The 19,374-nt window shown below is 39.1% G+C and overlaps 1 protein-coding gene across 1 annotated transcript in view; it reads right to left on the reverse strand.

The window, feature by feature from the left end:
* Positions 1-16,979, reverse strand: part of c2cd3 (C2 calcium-dependent domain containing 3) — a 21,776-nt gene extending 4,797 nt beyond the window's left edge. Inside the window, exons 1-30 of the mRNA XM_015383535.1 lie at positions 16,453-16,979; positions 15,530-15,799; positions 15,290-15,447; positions 14,973-15,151; positions 14,706-14,863; positions 14,495-14,627; positions 14,268-14,420; positions 11,682-11,820; positions 11,500-11,609; positions 11,217-11,420; positions 11,029-11,132; positions 10,824-10,942; positions 9,634-9,765; positions 9,089-9,529; positions 8,754-8,905; positions 7,766-8,009; positions 7,267-7,441; positions 7,006-7,174; positions 6,621-6,793; positions 6,401-6,536; positions 3,951-4,219; positions 3,733-3,813; positions 3,040-3,645; positions 2,637-2,969; positions 1,940-2,078; positions 1,801-1,865; positions 1,515-1,720; positions 1,292-1,422; positions 1,073-1,219; positions 781-971 (exon numbers count right to left, since the gene is read on the reverse strand). Of these exons, the coding sequence (XP_015239021.1) occupies positions 781-971; positions 1,073-1,219; positions 1,292-1,422; positions 1,515-1,720; positions 1,801-1,865; positions 1,940-2,078; positions 2,637-2,969; positions 3,040-3,645; positions 3,733-3,813; positions 3,951-4,219; positions 6,401-6,536; positions 6,621-6,793; positions 7,006-7,174; positions 7,267-7,441; positions 7,766-8,009; positions 8,754-8,905; positions 9,089-9,529; positions 9,634-9,765; positions 10,824-10,942; positions 11,029-11,132; positions 11,217-11,420; positions 11,500-11,609; positions 11,682-11,820; positions 14,268-14,420; positions 14,495-14,627; positions 14,706-14,863; positions 14,973-15,151; positions 15,290-15,447; positions 15,530-15,799; positions 16,453-16,516 (5,581 nt within the window). The 5' untranslated portion in view covers positions 16,517-16,979. The remainder of the gene's footprint in view (positions 1-780; positions 972-1,072; positions 1,220-1,291; positions 1,423-1,514; positions 1,721-1,800; positions 1,866-1,939; positions 2,079-2,636; positions 2,970-3,039; positions 3,646-3,732; positions 3,814-3,950; positions 4,220-6,400; positions 6,537-6,620; positions 6,794-7,005; positions 7,175-7,266; positions 7,442-7,765; positions 8,010-8,753; positions 8,906-9,088; positions 9,530-9,633; positions 9,766-10,823; positions 10,943-11,028; positions 11,133-11,216; positions 11,421-11,499; positions 11,610-11,681; positions 11,821-14,267; positions 14,421-14,494; positions 14,628-14,705; positions 14,864-14,972; positions 15,152-15,289; positions 15,448-15,529; positions 15,800-16,452) is intronic.
* Positions 16,980-19,374: the final 2,395 nt, after the last annotated feature.

A 19,374-nucleotide genomic window follows, 5' to 3' on the forward strand; every position in this document is an offset into this window, starting at 1 on the left:
TGACGGCGGGGAAAAAGTTGTGGATAAAAGTGCAACAGTGTGCAAGCATTGTGCAACACGTTTTGTTTATGCTAACAGCAACATGACCAACATGTCATGCTAACCCCGAAATCCCACATACTCTGTCAGCGCTCCGCTCCGCTGCGCTCCAGACCGCCTGCACAAAGCAAAGCCTACAGCCCCCACTGTGGCTCCCGTCCGCTCCGCTCTGAGTTCCTTAGAGATCGTAGAGGGCATGCGCGAGATGATTAAATTCAAAGCAGCAAAACATGCGGAAATGATCCAGGGTTTCCGCGGATCATTAAAAATAATTACAATTCATAAATTTGTTTGTATTCTTTTCATTAATTTCATTCATTTTTATTTTTTTATTAATTTTTATTAAATAAATTTTTATTTTTCGGTGTAACAATAAACATATACCGAACCGAACACCGTGACCACGAAACCGTGAACCGAACCCAACCGTGGATTTTGTGAACCGTTCCACCCCTAATTTATATACAGTACATGTTTAAGCCAGAATGATTTGACATTTAAATATGACTTCCCTACGACTTTAACATGTTTTATAGCATAGCTGTAATTCTTTGTTTTTGTGCCTCTTTCTTTTTTCACCTTGTATCTTCTGTTTTGTATCTTTGACTAATTTAGACAGCACTCTGTATATGTGTTCTATAGAATGGGTTTATAATAAAATACTTTGTTTTTGGGAGGCTTTTTATTTTTTGTAACAAGTGAGAAAATATAAACACTTTTGTGTGAAGTGAAGAAGCTCACCACTGATGATGTTGTTGACTTCCCCAACAAGCTGGTTGGACTTTAAAAGCAGCTGATTTGAGTCAACCTCCAAGGTCCTCTGATCCACATCGTGGTTGTTTCTGTCTTGCTCTTCTGTAGGTGGGAATGTAGGAGTAGACAGCTTACGATTGAAGTACCTTTGAATGCTGTCCAGCTCACTAAGTTTCCTCCTGTCAAAGCAATTTAGGGGATTTTTATATTGGTATTATCACTTCAAATACAAATGTGAAATCATTATTCAAAGAATGGAAATAAAACTGAGTTTAAATACCTGAGTGCTGAAAACAAAAATGAGCTGGAGGAATTGTCATTGGTTGAGCTTCCACCTGCAGCGTGAGAGGCTGTTTGTTCGTGCAGATTCTGATGGTAAAGGCGTACGTTGTCCATGTGCTCACCATGGCGATCGTTCTCACCCGGCCTGCGACATAAAACAGTTCATAAAAGAACGGTTCCACTTTATACGTGGGTCATCAAACTGTTCTGCACCAACCTTTCAGAGAACAACCTGTCGCTGTGGTTTGGTGAAGAAATCTTCTGCTCTGGAAACCTGCTGATGTGGGAGGGGAAGCTGCTGTACATGGCTGTGGTTTGGTAGCAGAGAGGAATGGCCTGAAACAGAGCCTGTAAATACAATCATTTCACGTTCATTTCAAAATCGGGCTGGACATAACAGACTGGGTGTTAAAAAAAAAACAAAAAAAAAACACTCTTACTGAGGAGTTTTTGGCATCTTCTTCGGTCGCGTTTTTTCTCTGCCTACGCAGATCCTGGACTCCCCTAAGAGGAGTTATAGACACCTTAATCTGACCGTGACACTGACCACTGAAGTCTGTGATGTTGTACCAGCCACACACGGACGGGAATCCCCACAGTAAGGGAGACAGGTCTACTGTGGCAAATCCAATCACCCGTTCTATTTCTGTGGAAAAAAACCATCACAATAAAACAAAAAAGCAAAACCAGCAAAAGCTGCCGTGGTCATGATTCTTCTCAGTCTACCTCCTTTGTGCCAGACTTTAAACACAAGAGATTGTTGTGGATCAACCAGCAGCTCCTTCGAAAGCCTGCAAATGTAAAGGAAACACATTAACTTTGTGTTTGATCTAATTTGGTCTGTCTTCCTCAAGTCTTACTTGACCTGCATTCGTGCTGATGGTCCCACACAGGACAGTCAGTGTTGGTCACAACAGATGTGGAAACTGGTTCAGAGGAGTCAACTGTGACGTAGGAAACACAGCAACTAGGTGTCCCTTCAGTCTGCGCAGACAGAGGACAACCTGAAGGAAAATAAAACAATCTTCTTATAGAGTATCTAGCAAAGTATGATGGAGACTGCATGTTTTTCTTCAGCTAGGATGAGGAAGCAGGAGCAATGTGTTTGTAAATGCAGAACAATCTTGGAAGTTTGGTCCTTTTCTAACAAGAGAACAACTTTAAACAAGCAACCAGAGGTCCAAAGGGATGGCTTGGATCAAAGCATATATGGGCATTAGAGTGGCTCAGTTTGCATCAAAAACAATATACATTTAAAAAAACTAATGGCATGCAGCCTTCATCCAGTTGATTAAGTTCTGGCTATGTCAGTGCAAAGCTGGTGGGGATATAAACTAAAAGACCTGCTGCTGTAATTGCAGGCACAGACAGCACAACAAAGCATTGCCTTCAATAACAAATATGAATTTTTCTCAGCTTCATGCCGTTTTACTTGGAGTTGGTTTATCTTTTAAAAATGTAATATAAAAAGTGAAGTTTGCTTTTATATTGTGACAAAACGTAACAGCGGGTAAATGGTTAAAACTGCACACAAATATCAAATATTTTAGGTTTACGCTCACCTGTCAGGTTCAGGTGCATGGCTCGATCCACAGCTATAGTCACAGGGAAAGAATCCTCAACATTCACCGCTGTGTGATGCACAGATGTTATGTCTAGAGTTTCTCTGGATGGTTTACTCCTTTGTGAGGATTTTCTGGGAGTAACTGAAGAAAGCGCACCATCTGCTTCTTCTACTTCCTCGAATAAGATCTCCCCCTGACTCTCAGAGTCCACCTGGGTGTCATGTGCTGCTGATACGTTTGTGGGAACAGAACCGGCTGTTGATGTGATGTGCACCCTGAGAGCTGCTCCTTGTAAATCAGCAGCAGAGCGCATGAACAGTGGGTACACTCCTGTAAAAATACAGAAATCAGATCAGACATCCCGCTGCAGGAATGATTCCAATAAAGTATTTCTACATACCACTGAGAGACAACTTCTGCTTGGGAGTCTTTGCAAGAGAGGACAGATCAACAAACGCAGACCCCACCAATCGGTCTGAGTCACTTGGCCTTGTAGTTCTGTTCTTAGAGAAGGTGACCCACAGCTGAACCTCCAGCTTCTCTTCTCGAAGATACCACATCAAAGGCTGAGTGGTACTCAGCTCCACAGTCCTACTTCCTTCAAAACTCACGGTGGCTTGCCTGCCCTCCTCAACAAATGGGTGCTTCAACTGGGAGCAGAAGGTATCCTGGTCGAAGAACTTGTACCGGAGGTAGCAATAAGTAGGGCGCTGAAGCTCCCTGAGGCCCGGCAGAAACAGACAATGGACAGGAAGCCAGGCTTTGGGCATTGAAAATGTCAGAGAGAGTTTTCTAATGTCTTCTTCCCAGCATCCTTCATCATCCTGTGCTGCACAGTCCCTGTTGGCCATTTCCCAGCCCAGACCCCGAGCAGCTTTAATTACCCTCTCTCTGTCTGAGTGGTGAGCAAAGCTGATAGAAACCTTAAGGCCCCCAACCAAGATCTGCTCCGCCTGTGAAGGATGATTTTCACGGCCTAAATAAAGCCCAAACCAGCCCGAAATACCTACAATTACCAGAAAAAAAACACAATATAACTTCTGTGTTCACATCAAAGAGCTAGACGGGTTAAGTGAATTTATTTTAAACATACCTGTTCTTTTATGAAGCAGATCAATCAATGGGATTTTCACTGTACCCAACATTATATCTGTTTCATTAGGAAGGTTCACTGCTGCAAGAGAAGACAAGAAAAATCCTTCAGATACCACAAATAAAAACAAAATTAGTATTGAGTTTTAAACCAAACAGGACTTTCATCACACATCTTAAATGGTTTATGTTTTTAAATGAAAATGGAGTTCTCCTAACCTCTGTGGTCGTCTCTGTTCCAGACAGTAAAGACAGCAGACGCCTGCTCCAGTTGCTCAGCCAGGCTGAAGGTTTCACCACTGCTCAGGTGAAGCAGCAGATCACAGGTCACCTCCATGTGGTGGTCAAACTCAGGGCAGAACGTCTTGGCTGCTATACGGGAACAGCTCCTCTCACTCTCAGGGAGGAAGGACAGGTGAACCGTGATGAAAGGGTTCACTCCAACGTCCATCAAATAGCTTAATTGATCATTTTCTTTAGATATCGCCCTGGAAAGGTCAAAAGGAGGCTGGTGAAAATGGTGTCATCAATGCAAAGTGGTGACATTAACTGAAGTTGAGAAAACAAATGTTTGACAAATAATATTAGACAAAAAACACATAAAACAAATCTTTCTGGACCTGCAAAAATGTAAGTCTTACATAAGCCTTCTAAGGCAACACGAGCTCTAAGTTTATAAGCCCACTATAAAAACGGACTACATGGGCTTAAACATAGAATAAGCATTTATGATTAAATGTTTATTCAGCAGCAAATGTCATCATGTGACTTCTCTACTGTGCGATATTCAGTGCTTTAAGTTTAAATTCCATAGTAGCACGAGGTGAGGGCGGAGCAGTGAACGTTCTCACAGCGTTGAGTTCAACGTTCGTCGCTTCACCATGCGGTTTGTATGTATTCGGTTTTGTTGCATTGACGAAATTATAGAAACATGATAAAGAAATCTGATCTTTTGTGTTATTTTTATTTTGTGGATTTGGGGAAAATAAATGAAGAAAGTTCACATACCTGCAAAAGAGCGCTACCTGTTTTTGATCTGCGAACGGTTTTTCATGCTTGCAACAAAACTAGCAGCAGTAGTGGAGTTTGGAGATGCAATCCACTTCTTAAATCTATCTATGCGCTCCTCTGATCTATGCAGAATTTCTGCACTCGCACTATTTGTCTCGCTCCCTATTAGCATGCCTTCCCTGAAAATTACTTTCCTGATGACTCTTTTTATTACGTGACAACTTCTCATTAAAAAGCAAACATGCAGGCAATCCTTCTGCACTGGTAATGAAAGCAAAAAAACTCGGCCCATTCTTCTTTGCATCCTCTGTCCTCATCAGCTATCTTCCTTTTTTTCCCTTTAAGATCCATGGCCCAAGAAACACCCGCCGGTGTGTTTCCAACAGCCACCTGCTTGCCATACTGAAACGTGTGTTGCAGGCTATGACGCAAATCTTCGTTGTCAGAAATGTTTACATTTATTGTTTAAATGTATTTATAATACAAATTTTACAACATTGGAAAACATAATAAATGTGTGTTTGACCTCCTGCACACCAACCCAGCTCTACAAAATATTATCCAACGTATAAAAACCATTTTCACTCCCCTTAAAAACATGATGTATATGGGAGGGAAATGCTGCATATTATCAGAGGATTTGACCATTATAACACATGGATATGCTGCGATCTAAGCCATGTACCTCTGCTGTGTGTTTAGGGTCACAGACCAGCTTAACTTCTTAGCAGCTGATTCCCAGTTTTACCCTGACTATGCCAACACTGTAGCTCACCACTGGAATGTTATTTTGGAGATGATGTGAAGTTATTTTTCAGCCATCTTTGGGATGTTTTGTTCACCAAAGTACTCAAACAAACATTTTAGCGCTTCACAGAACATACCGTATTTTCACGACTATAAGGCGCACTTAAACGTCTTTTTTTTCCTTCAAAATGTGCGGTGCGCCCTTTGGTGCGGTGCGCCCTATGTGTGTTGTAACTGCGACTTTTGAGACCACCTCATTGAGGAGATGATGAAAGAGTGGCTGAATGTAAGGAGACCAGGTGTTTTTTTTCCCACTCATCACCATTGCTGTTAATATGTAACTCCATGCGTGCCCATCTCACAGCTGATGTGAAAAACATGGGGAAACAAATTAACGCTGTGCTCGCTGTTCAACCGCTCGACATCGGTGTGAACCGGACCCAGCAGGTGCAGCAGAAGCAGCGAGTTTACATGCAAAGTCAATGGTTGACGCGTATAGGTGCAGCAAAAGGTCCCGCAGCGCGTTTTGAGCAGCAGGCGCTGCGAGTCGGGAGAGTTTAAGCATCTGACGCACCGCCAACGCGCTGCTGCTGCTCGAGATGGAAAAATTGAAGTTTTGCTGCTGATCAGATTACACACAGATGGACAATTCACTAAGTGACTTCTAAATGATAGGATGTAGTTTTATTAGGGGTATCAGACCAAAAGGGGTTTGTTTGCAAAGATAAGTTACACCACAAATGACCTGAAAACAGTCTATTAGTCGAATAGATTTACTTTGTTTTTCCTCACAAAAAAAATCCACTAAACAGTTAGCAAATTATGAATATTTCCCAAAGCGTTTATATACAAGAAAAACTACTTTCTTGAGAGAGATTAACAATAAACATGTGGTTGGTATAAAGATGTACCTTGCTGCTGCCTTCAAACCAGACGCTCTGTGCACTTGAACCACAAGTGTCACAGAAGGAGGAGCAGCTCCTCCCCCAGCCTGTGCTCCAAACCGGAGCGGCCGATGTTTGTATCGTATGCATATGTCTAGTAAACCTGAGCAAGGAAACGGATCAGACACATGGTTATGATGCATATGGCGTCTGCTGGGTCACATTTACAAAATGTGCATGAGCTCACCTGAAGGCTGAGGTTGAAATGCTGAGTTGGCCTCTGTCCTGGGAACCAGGGACAGGGAGAACATCTCAGCTTCGTTAAGATGCGTCTTCTGCATGGTTACCATGGCGCACAGTTTGGACAAGGGAAGTAATCCTCTGGCCACAAGCTGATCCCTGACATTTGGATAATAATATCTGTCAAAAGAAAAAACTCAATAAAATTAGACAAACCAGGAGGCTTAATAGTAGGAAGAGTAGAGGCTTTTAAATGTTATTAAATGTGATCAGTGAAAGTGTCTCTAAGAATTCTGACAATGAAGTGTTGGTGAAGGAGCTTCACACGGCAGGATTTATCTTACACAAATCAGTCTTTTTTGTCAAGCCTGAACTCTACTCAAGCTACAAACCTGCACCACACTTCGAACTGGACGCCTCCTCCACTGCTCAGGGTGCTGAGCAGCAGACGCTGAACAGGAACTCCTTCTGGAGCCAGAAGAACGTGCGTCTCAGTGTGACCAAACAATGGGTCTGGGACACAAAGCGTGGTGGTGGTCCGAAATGGCTTCAGGTTCAGACCTGGTGGTTCAGAATCAGAGCTAAGAGGTGAGTTAGGGACAGGTGAAAGAAAACCTCAGGGTTTAATGTTTGATGTTCAGAAGTGGCCTTACTGCTCTCTATGAGGCTCTGATCAACATCTGAAGCATCCTGGGTGGGGAAAGAGTACTGAACATAGCAGTCAGTCTCTCCCCACACTGTGGACTGCAGAGGGGTCAGCCCGCTGACCTTCTCCACGCTCACAACAAACACGTGCTCTCTCATAATTTCCACCTGAGAAGTGCTCACCTGAAAAACAAACACTGGGGTTGAAGTCATTTCAAAGGAAAATAAACTTAAACAAGGTGTAAAAGTGTTTGTTTTACGTAAAGAATGTGTTCATTGATACAGTCATAACTGCACCTTTACAGTATTTAACTTGTATGTACAAGAACAGGGTGAGGCAAAAAGCTCATTTAAATCAAAGTTATACACTCATCTAATCCACGTTTTTGGTACTGCTTATGAGGATCTTACATAAGATTAATACCTCCAAGCAAATATGTTTAATACCAACACACAAAAGCAGTGAAACCAACCCAACAACACTAATTCCAAGTGTTGAACTCGTACCTTTGTGTGTAAGTGCGGCTGTTGATCCAGCAAGTGAACTGGTCTCACCATATGAGACAAAGAGCTATACTCCTCATCTCTAGCACGCTGGAGGGAGATGATCTGCTCTGCACGACCCATGGCCAGAACCACCCTGAGGTGTCCTTTGTTGGTACCTGAGAACACATCGATCACTGGCATGTAGCAGTCTACCCCTAAAACGGGGTACTGCGCCTGCAGAAGGAGCTGGCTGATCTTGGAGTCCCTGAAAAGAATGCCACATATCAAATAGTGTTAAAAAGGCTCCTGCAGAGCAAATTTTAGTCATTTATCAGGTTTATGCTGTGCAATTAACTCTTTAGCTATGCAACAGCGCCTCTTAGAGGAAGACCTAAACATGAAAACTTTAAGATGAGTAAATCTAAATGAACTGACGTTTATAAAAAAGCACCTTCGATTATCAGTCAGGTGAGAAGCAACCAAATTAGTTTGTCAATTTTTAAAATAAATATATATTTACTATGACTAGTTTTTTTTTACATGTGTGACAATTTTAATAAGCAACAAGAAACAGCAATCAAAGGTGCACAATATCAGAAACACATTATCAAACTAATGCTAAAAATAGCGATAATGACTTGGATTACTATTAATCCAGAATGTCCATACTCAACCGTTGGCAGCTTCTCAGCCACTGAATATTTATCAAACGTTATGAAAAACAGCTCCAGTTCAACCAACTGACCAAAAATACCAGACACCAATAACCTCACACCAAATATTGCTTGAGCAGTTATTTGAGATCACAATGTTGGAATGGTGAGTTTGATTCACTATGCAGCTCTACTTTTCCCTGAAACTTGGCCATTAAGCTGAGTAACCCATCAACAACCTTATGAATTTTATCTAACACCTAAAGTACTTAATCATCTCCTTTTTAAAATGATTCCACCATGTTTTGCTGTCATAATAAAGTAATAAAAGATGATGGTGCTTTTTGTTTAATTACCTAAATGACATGTAGAACTGGTGTAGGGGTAGTTTGACGAGGCCAAGGAGTCGGTCGTTTCCAGAACTCCCAGTTTTCTGCCACACTTCGATCACCATCACATTATTCTTCATCCGCTCTAAAAGTTTTCTTGTCAAGCCCACTGGTGTTACCTTTTACACAAAAGCAAGATATAAGATAATCGTACTTTTTAAAATGTTCTTTTTTTGCATTTTGTTTTGTATCAGAGGTTTATGTCTGAACAAATATATTGGTTTCTCTTCTGCTTGAAGAGACCATGCGTACCATCCAATACAGAGTTAAATTAACATCATAGACTAGGCACCTGAACCCACCTGAACAAAGTTGAAGGTGGGGTTTGTTTTGCCCCAGCTGACAGTAGATCTCGCCGTCTCATCAGACCAAAACAGCTTGCAGTTCAGGAAGATGTTTGGGGCCTGCAGGGGCCCGCCGCTGAAATTCTTCCCATCTGGAACCATGAGTAAAGTATGCAGCAGGACCTCAGGTTCCTCTTCGACCTCCTGAGAAGATTTCAGAGGAGATTTTCTGTTCCCTGGATGGTTTGATTGTTCTCTCAAAGATTTCTCAGGAGTCCAAACATTCAGCCTGGGATGATCTAAACAGGGAGCTGTTAAAGACTCCACATGTTGGGACCTCTGATTGATTGCTCTCTTAGGGCTGGAATCAAGTCTTGAAGTTGATGTGTCTCTCAAAGTGACCTTTTTATCCTTTTCCTTAGAGGATCTTTGGCTGTGTGGTCCTAGTTCTATGGAAACCTGAAAAATATATGTTAACGTTACATCAATGACAGCATCCAAGTCACTTAACAGGTACCATAACTATCTGAATCAAATCAAATAAAAGACTAGAAATAAATCACCCTGAGAGGTCCAATCTTCTCACTTCCTCTGATTCCCTCGCAGCTCTGCACAGGCAAAACAACAGACTGACTCAGCTCCGTGCTCTGCAGCAGAGAGCGCAGTGGGTGAACTGCCTGACCAACAGCAACAGGCTGCAAAAACAAAGGAAACAAATCATTAGAGCCAGTTTCACTGACTGCAGGTCAATACATCAAGCCTTTCATGGAAACGGTATTTAGAGGCTTATTTTACATGAGGCTGTTTTTAATTAATAGAGGTTTTTGGATAAATTAATTCATATTTAAAATTTGTAAACCACTAGCAGTAGTTTACTGATCTAGACTAGTGTCTGATTTGCATTTTTGTCCCTAAATCGTAAATTAAAAGGCTTCAAAACTGACTAAAAAGGAATCAATCATAATCTTAATAATACATACTTATTAGACGTTACTGGAATAGGAGTTCTATGGTTTAAGATGCTTATTAATTTAAATAATAAAATAAAATAAGAAGTCTTTACTGTTTATTCATTACAATTAGGACTTTTTTATTTCTATAGTTTAAAATAGTTTTAAACTTTTTGGACAGACAGACATATTTTAATCATCCCAAAAGGAAACTTAATTATTCATTTTCTCATTGACATACACGCCACGGTCAGAAAGAAAAGAAAAATAAAAGATGGATATATCCGAAGACAAAAAAAGTTGCGATATAAATCCATCACTAAATATAAAAAGAACTGAATTCAGCATAATATAAACAAAACCCTCCCCTCTGTTAATTCCTGAGCACAGGAGCATCACAGTCTCCCACTGAAGCAGCTCCTCTGGCCCCACATCACTGCTTGCAGTGGGTGGCTGCTGTGTTTAACCTCATTATTTCCTTTACATTGCTTCAATAAGTTGCAGTGGGAGTACTGATTGCTGTTTTCATGTTTATCTTTTTTTTCTTGGCTTCTGTAAAGCTCTGTGTCTCCTGTCAGCGAGGAAGAGAAGCTGTAAGGTAGTCAGAGGGTTGAGAGTTTCCAGTACCGCATGAAGAATTAACCCTGAATATGTAAATGTTTAACATGCATAAGGTTTGGAAAAGTAAATTGGGAGGTCTGTACGACTCAAACATGACTTTATATTTATATTAACATTTATGTTACTGCATCATATGTGCCTTACAAATAAATGCTGATGACTGCAGCTTCAGGCTAACTTACTTTCTTCTGGTCGCTCATTCTTGAATAAATCTTAAAAATGAGCTCAGTTTCCCAACATTGGCTGATTGCTGCTGCGTTGAAGTGGACAGGAAACACAGAGAGGTGGTGGAACTTCACAGCTTTAAAACAAAGAAAAACATTGAAGTCTATGTCAGAAACAAAAAGGATGGGTTAAACTAATCATATATATATTTTTTTAAGTTACCTCCAACAATGAGCTTACTGGAAACGGCTCTGGTTACCTCACCATTTCCAGCCTTACTGCGACCTATCCGAGTCATCGGGAAAACGTACTCCACAAAATATGTGCTGGAAAAAGAGATTTTTAGAAATTCTCAAACAAAGGCTATAATATAACCTTTAGTATAAATAAAAATAATTGAAATATTATACCACTTCTTGCTGGGAAATGGCCGCGGAGGTTTCCCTTTGAAGGCATTTCTGGTTGTTGTGTTTGGGCTGCCTGAGGGTAAGGCCAGTGACTCGACGGTAACTCGTGCTACTTGTACTGAACTTAGCAACTTGAACTGCTCTGCACTGAGAGGCGGGTAGATGTCATCGCATTCACCTAAGGACTGCTGTTGATCCAGGTTTGGACTGAACAAAGATAAACGCAGGTCAGAATGGTCCTTGTAGTTTAAAGGTGAAACCAAATTAAACTTTTAGAGATTCTCACCTTTGACTGATTCTAGGTTCTGACCGTGTTAGTTTTTCTGGCTGACTTTTCCTTGGTGATGTTGATCCACGACCGTCCTCATCTGAAATATCTGGTCTAGTACCTGAGTGCTAAAATAATAACTTCAATAATATTTCTGCTATAATCCTTATGAAAACTTCAAGGCAAAGGTAACTACTTACAGGAGTTTTGAAAAACAAATTTTCCAGTAAGCTCTGATCATAAAGTGGATCATTAAGCTCGCTGTCTGCACACACACTGCTGTGGCCAGAAAGGGATTCAGGAGGGGAGCCCTGTACATCCCAGAGTGGCAGTGACGACCTACAGATTAGGGAAAAGAATAGAAAATGGAATTTAAAAAAGTTAAAGTTAAGTTATAAACAAATATTGAAAAAAGAATTTGACTTTTCTTGGTCTGGCACACACAGAGACTCCTTCTTGTTTATCCTTTGCACAACTTTTATAGTTCTAATGCTTAGACTAAATTGGACAAACATTTACTTCACAGTTGTAAACAGAAAAGTGCAAATACGGTATTTGAAAGTTTCTACACCCACTAAACCTTTTAACATTTCCCTGTGTTACAAGCTCTATTTAACTGGAATATCATATGACAGACCAAAAGAAGTAGTAACACAAAATGTGTCAAACATAAAAAAAAAAGAAAGTCTGAGAAAACATTAAATGCTTTTGTATTTGGCTCCATTTAACCTGAAAGCCCTACATACAATGCAACACATCCAATGGTCCTCAGAAGTCATTAAATTAGTAAATGCTGTCTATTTTCCTTGAGTGATTTAATCTCAGCATAAATGCAGCTGTTCTCCCAGCTTCAATGCTTTGTTAGGAGAACTTTAGTAAACTTACAGCAACATGTTGACAAAGGAACAGCAGACAGACCAGGGTTAGAAATAAAGGACTTTAAAGCAGAGTTAGGCTGCAAAACATTTTTAAACATCTTATCAAACAGTACTCGTAATCTACAGTTAAGAAATGGAGCTTTGGAAAAACTTCAATATTATAAGGTTGTTTTACTCAACAAACAAGGCAGGTTCTATGCCAAGTCTGGGGGAGTTGCATTGGTTTTAAACTCAGGTCAAAGAATATGTTGAAAGGGCAGCTTTGACTATTAAAGCTGGTAGAAAACATTGTTAAAGGAGATCTCAGTAATATCCTGTGGACTAAACAATGGCAAAGGATGTGCTCACGACATCAACGTCCCAATAGGACAGTTTAGATCAAAGTGTTTTCATGCGTTTGAATTAGAAGTGCAAAATATCTCATCATTAAAGATTTCTGTTTACAAAAAAGAAAAGACATTTGATCTTGTTCGCAAGGTGGCAAGATAGAAGTTTGTTCAGACTCCAAATATTCATATTTTGCCAGAAACTCATAGAAAAAGTGTTTTAGTAAGACTTGGAAGCTGCAATCAAATCTGAGTGAGGCTGAGTTATTTTGCAAATGGTATTTGCAAAATAACTCAGCCTCACTCAGTCCACTCATTCCAGTTTATGTTTGTGCAAAGCTTGTTAAGGGAAATTCCAAAATACTTCCAGTTTTATAACAGAAAATAATAAAGCCATTTATTTCTGACCGTAAATTCCATTGTTCGAGTAGCTCAGGGTAAAACCAATAGAAACAGAGACCACACTTTCTGCCAGTCCTAACACTATATAGCACAGATCACATAAAGTGAAACAGCACAGTCCTTACACACTAATAAGTTCAGTCTTATCTGCCATATAATTAGTATTATTAAGGTCGGATTTAACTTTTCAGGGAGATTCCAATATTGACCTCCTGCTTAAGAAGCCCCGGTGTCAGTACTATTTCTTTGTTTTACTCTTTTGTTTTATTAAAACAAAGTTATGGCTAAAATACTGGATCAATGAGGGATATCTTTAACTCATATCAATAAATCCTTAATGGTAAATACCCCTAAATGATCAATTTATATATAAAATCTCGATTTTGTGGGGGACCGACCTTATTCTCCTATTTTACAACTGTGCGCTATGTTTTAGCGATGGGTTGATTGAGTGTCATAAAGCGTTACACTGACACCTGCTGGACCTTTAAAAACCCTACAAGTAGCCTATGTGACAGACTAAACTGAATTTGATGACCTAGAACTATAATATAATTTTCTGTTACTGCAGGTTATAGTATTATTTCATATATACTTTTAGACTGAAAATATCTTTGATATTTTTAGATGCAGCCAAAAAATAATGTGAACATATAATGTGAAAATGTAGGTGAACATGTGAATGTGTGTACTTGTGGAATAGAAAGTAAAAAAAACTTTTAAAGCGACAAGTACAGTAAAAACAGTAAACTAAGAGTCCATTTAAAATTAACCTATCTGAGAGGAACAGGATGACAATGAGGAAATGAAAACTAATATGAGATCAAATGTTTTTTTTGCCTTGAGGTTGCCTAATAATTCTTGATCATTTTGATAATGAACTACAAAAGATCCGAGATTTTTTTTAGCAGATGGATCTTGTTGTCAAATACGTTTAGAAAAACATTTTAGTGCGTCAGTCAATTCGAAACAGCTCCTGTATCCGTTGTCTGAGTTTCTCAAAAAGATACGCGCACCCACACAGTGTTTTGCTCTAAGAGGCTGAGCATTGGTGTTGCTGGACCTATCACTACTGCATTATATAGACATCATAATATTAATGGAAGTTTGCGAATATAATGTTTAAAGGTGAAAAAATTTCAGTGGTAAAAATCTGGTTTCAACTTGGAAAGCCCTCTACCTGCCAAGCAGCAGATCCACAGCTCTTCTGTCCATGTCTGGAAGACAGTCCACGCCGCTGTTTGAGGGGAACGTTCCATCATCAGGCTGCTTCAGGGCTGAGTCTGCATGGAGGATATCTTGAAGAAACACACCAGAGGTAGAAGGAAAAGAGCTGCAAACAAAAAGGAAGGTCGTAAGTATCAAAAACCTGCATTTATAATATCTTATAACATCAAAAACACTCACTCTATAGGTAGTTGGATGTTATCCTTAGGCAGAGGTAGAGGACTGTCTTTTAGAGGCAGAGCAGAGTCCATGTCAGATTTCAACGCTGATTCCACCATTGCATTTCTAAGCTTGTTTCCACGCTCCAGAATGACTATGGTGAGAAAAATATTTGAAAGTTATATCTGTGTTTTCTTTGGCATATTTGTGATGCAATGATGCTGACGCTGACCTGAGATAATATCGTTACTTATCCGTCCATCATATGACTCCATATGCAAAGGATTCCCAACAGTTTGACTGTTTTGGGATTTGCTGGAAGCAGGAAGCACATTCTCCAGCGTCTCCTTGTCCCTTTGGACATTTTGAAAATACAAGTGGTCTTTTCCTCTAAAAATAAAGCAAGAAACATAAGAAATTAACAAAGGAAATGAAAGTATCCATAAACGGATATCCATAAATTTCTTATGGATGTTTGTCCTTTTTAACTTTCGCCAACCTTGGTGTGTTTCGACCACTGCTCCCGGCTGATTCTTTCCTGCCTCCAGCTGAGAGGGAAACAGGGTGCGAGGGGACCGTCAGTTTTGGTACCTGCATCCTATCAGTACTGATGTCTGTGGCGGGACCAGAGCTGCTGCTGTCGTAAGCTTCTGTCAGAGGTTCCAAATTCAGAGAAACCTCGGGTTCAAACATGAGACATAGATGTCAGACGGTCAGAGAACATTGGAAAGGAAAGCAAACAATACATAAAAACAAACTATTTATTAATCAAGAACGTTTAAGTTACAAAGTTTCTGAACTGATCCATCTACTCACCTGGATCTCTCCCAGCTTCTCGGATGTTGGTGATACAAGCGTATAAAATCCACTAATAGGTTGTGACAGAGACAGGCGTGCGATTCCAGCTACTTGAGCCCGAGCAATCGGTAAATGATCTGGTTTAGTTAGGACCTCCAACACCAAAGAGCCCATATCTGTTCAGAAAAGAAGAATACTTGATTTAGGAACAAACAAACAAACAAAAAAAAATCTAGATATCCACATCTCCTTATTCACCTGTAAGATAAGAGGTAAACTGCTGCGGGCCACATCGGATAGGGAAACGAGCTGTGCTCTTGACGGTTTTTTGAGCGATCTGGGATCCATCTCTTGGAAAAAAGTGCGTCCCATTGGACGACTCTCCCCACCAGCGCAGCCTGATGAAGGTTGAAGACGGAGGCTTTTGGACGGTCCATAACACCCTGCTTACCGTCACACACAAGAAGCATCTCAGCTGACCCTCAACAAGAGGTGGGAGGCTTGTTGATGGAGACACATCACTAGGGACTGCAAGAGTTTTATTTTAGAGTACAGCAAACTGTAGACAAAATGCAATTACATGATATAATAGGTTTAGGATGTAGATACAATTAGATATATTAGATATTATTTAAGGTTACAATCGTTATATGATGTGTAAAAAAATTATTATTAAATGTCTTTCTTCTTTGGGTTCACAGAAAAAATAGATCGCAGAGAAATTTACTCAACAACTAGGATTTATAAAAAGATCTAAATAAAAAGGTCCCTCTTCTCAGGTAATGAAACAACCTAGAAGAAGTTAATCTCTGTTCCTACCATATCCTTCCCTTCTAAACACTTTATGCAGCATTAAACAACATAAAATGGTCAAACAGTATATATAACTCAATGGTGATATTGAAATAATTAGCAGAATAAAACTTTAGCCTTTTTAGGTGACGATTATACTGTAACATAACCAACTATAGCAGAAAACAGTTACACTGTGTTAAGTGTGATGTTGGTAACTTTATTTTTATAAGGACAATTTAAAGCGAGAGATTGAAGAATAATCTAAAATATGAACAATGTGCTTTGTCTCCTTTTAATTTCTGACTATGCTCGTGGAAAGCTGACAGTTGGAGTTACAGGCTACTTATGAGTAGCATAACATTAGCAGCTAGCTTAGTTCTATTTACCTTTCCTTTTGTTGCTTCCAGTTTTGACAGAATTCTGTTTCTTACTCTTCATTACTTTGTTCATGAAAAACAGCTCGTTAGTGACAGTCTGTCCGAGACGCAGGCCGGAACCTTCGTAGAAATGTTCATTATCAGCCTAGTAAAATAATAATCCGTTTAACAGAGGCAGAGTAGTGCGCGCGCACACAGAACTACACAAGCGCGGAAAACTGTCTCCGACACACTCCTTACCAGTTGGTAGCGGTAATGCTCACCTAACGTTTTTGCCAACCACCAAATTTCAACAAGAAGAAGAAGAAGAACTGTCTCCTAGCAACAACAGCGGGTTCCCAGAATCCGCCAATCCACCTTCCCCGGTGACCGAATTTTCTCCCCTCCTAACATTTAAAGAATATCTCGCGTTGTTTAGCTTTGACTTTTAAAGCTTGTTATTTTTCTTGAAATGTTGAACGCTTTCAATATTAATTGAAATTGTGTACATGATCATCTGTTTTAAAGTTGGAATTAAAGTTGTAGTAAAAAAAAAAAAACAAATAAACAACATCCCTTACCGCCATTTTTTACTGAGGCATTATGGGAAATCTTCTTCTCATTTTAATTTGTGGCGGGATGCAGCAACCCTAGGTAGCATACCGCCACCTACTGTACATGAGTGTGTAGTGACTCATATCCCCTACATTCTATTTTTTAATTACGGTATGTATTATGAAGAAAATAAATAATGCTTTTCTTACTGAATAAATGTCCTTTCTGTTTCCTTCCGTTCCCAATAGTCCTTTATGACTCAATCTTAAAGGCCGTTTTGCCATTTATTTCCGTGACTGTAATGCAGATGTCTCAAATGTGTTTTTCATTCATGTTAACAGGGCTTTCATTTCCAGATATCTAATATAAGATTCTTCCTATCTAAAATAAACATTCTTCATATATAAAAACTAATTCTGATTAGGATGAACTCTAATTTCAGATCTCCATAATAGAGTTAATGCTACTCAGAATTACTATTTCAGATATAAAAAAATGAATATAACATTGCTGATATCAAATTTTTGACATCAAAAATATATTTCTGCTAGTAGAAATGTCATTACAGATTTTTAAACTCACATGCTTCATCAACCTTTTTTTTTTTCTTTAGACCGCTGTCAAAATACTGATATAATTATGGATTACTTTGCGTTTAGGTCAGTCATAAACAGTAATAAAACCCACCTCATTAAACATCAGAATGTCCTGCTGCGTGATGGGCTGAGATCTTAACTTAATACTTTTCTTTCCCACAGGGAAATTTTTTTTATGACTAGTTAAAATAGAGTTCCAGATATCTAAATTTTAATAATGACTATATAAAATGCAGTGTTAGATACTTGCAAAAGGACGATGAGGCTCCATTTTAACATAAGTTGGCAGGCTGACTAGACACATTTCTATTGTTTCTATTCAGAATTGAATTTTAAATATCACTANGCTCCATTTTAACACACTTAAGCAGTCTAGCTGGTCACAATTACTATGTTTCTATTCAGAATTGAATTTTAAATATCACTAATTACATTTCTGCCAGAAGAAATTAAATTATAAGTAATCTAGAATCAAATTTGTACTAGTAAGAACTTCCCTCATTTTAAGTGGCCTTTTTAACATATATTTGCTTGACCGGATATCTTTTTCAGATATCTTTAATAGTATCTAAAATGAACATTTCAGATATCTGAAATGTAATTCTTACTAGTACAAATGACTTCACTTTTCCCATTCGTGTGTATTGGGTTGTTACTCATATCTGAAATTACATTACTGCCATTGAAAGCAGTATTACAAATGTAGTTGTAGATATCTGTAAAGACATTTATACTTGTAAAAATATATTTTAGATGTCAGAAATTATACTTTGGATATCTGCAATAATATCTTCATTTTTGATGTCTGAAATAAAGATTAAGACCAGTAACAATTGGATTAGGGAGATCTTAAATTCATTTTTAGACTTCCAGAATGTTTATTTTAGATAGGAGTAATGTCATTTTGGATATCTGAAAGTAATGGCCCAATACACATGAAAGGGGAAAAGTGACGTCCCACCATGTGATCTCCTTGGCCAATCCAGTGGGAGATCAAAGCCAAGTTTTGCGCCCCCTAATTCTTTGTTAGACTTACAGTATGTTAATCTTAGTGCTCCCCACTACCAGTTTGAACTAAAGAAGCCTCTTCGATGACATCATCTAGAAAGCTTCACGTAGAACCACTGATGCTTTTTCAAGGTAGACCATCACCTGGATGACTCACAATCTTCATAGATATCTTCAAATTAAAATGTACCCAACCGACCTAATGTGTCCATTAGATGACACTGTAAAACAATAAGATTACCTAAGTCAAAATATTCAAACTTTTCATAAAATAAAACATTATTCAAAGACAGGAACAATTGTCTTCATTGCCCATCATTCCTAAAAGAGGAGCCTCTGCTTGCTTTGAGGAAAACATTCAAATCAGACTTAGAAGATCTTAAGTACTGTATGAGCTTCATCAAACCAGACGGCTTCTTTTAAGAGGGTAGAAAAGTGGAGAGACCAGCTTCTCTACTTCAGTTTGTTGTGTTTTTGGAACCTAACAAAGAGGTTTTCCATGAACATTTTAGGCTTAGTATAATTTTGGTTGTGGTTCCTATTGCAACTACATTCTGTGAAAGAAGTTTCTCTAGATTAAGGCACCTGGGCATACTCAGTGTTGAGTCTAGGAGGGCATATTCCCTAAATATGACAGACTTTGTAAAACATTTTGCTCCATCTCACCAGAACCGCAGTGTTTTGCTGTTCTGATTGGTTTTGCAAACTTTCTTTCTTTCTTTCTTTCTTTCTTTCTTTCTTTCTTTCTTTCTTTCTTTCTTTCTTTCTTTCTTTCTTTCTTTCTTTCTTTCTT

This window comes from Cyprinodon variegatus, unplaced genomic scaffold (assembly GCF_000732505.1).
Source record: "Cyprinodon variegatus isolate N-32 unplaced genomic scaffold, C_variegatus-1.0 Scaffold14, whole genome shotgun sequence".
NCBI lineage: Eukaryota > Metazoa > Chordata > Actinopteri > Cyprinodontiformes > Cyprinodontidae > Cyprinodon > Cyprinodon variegatus.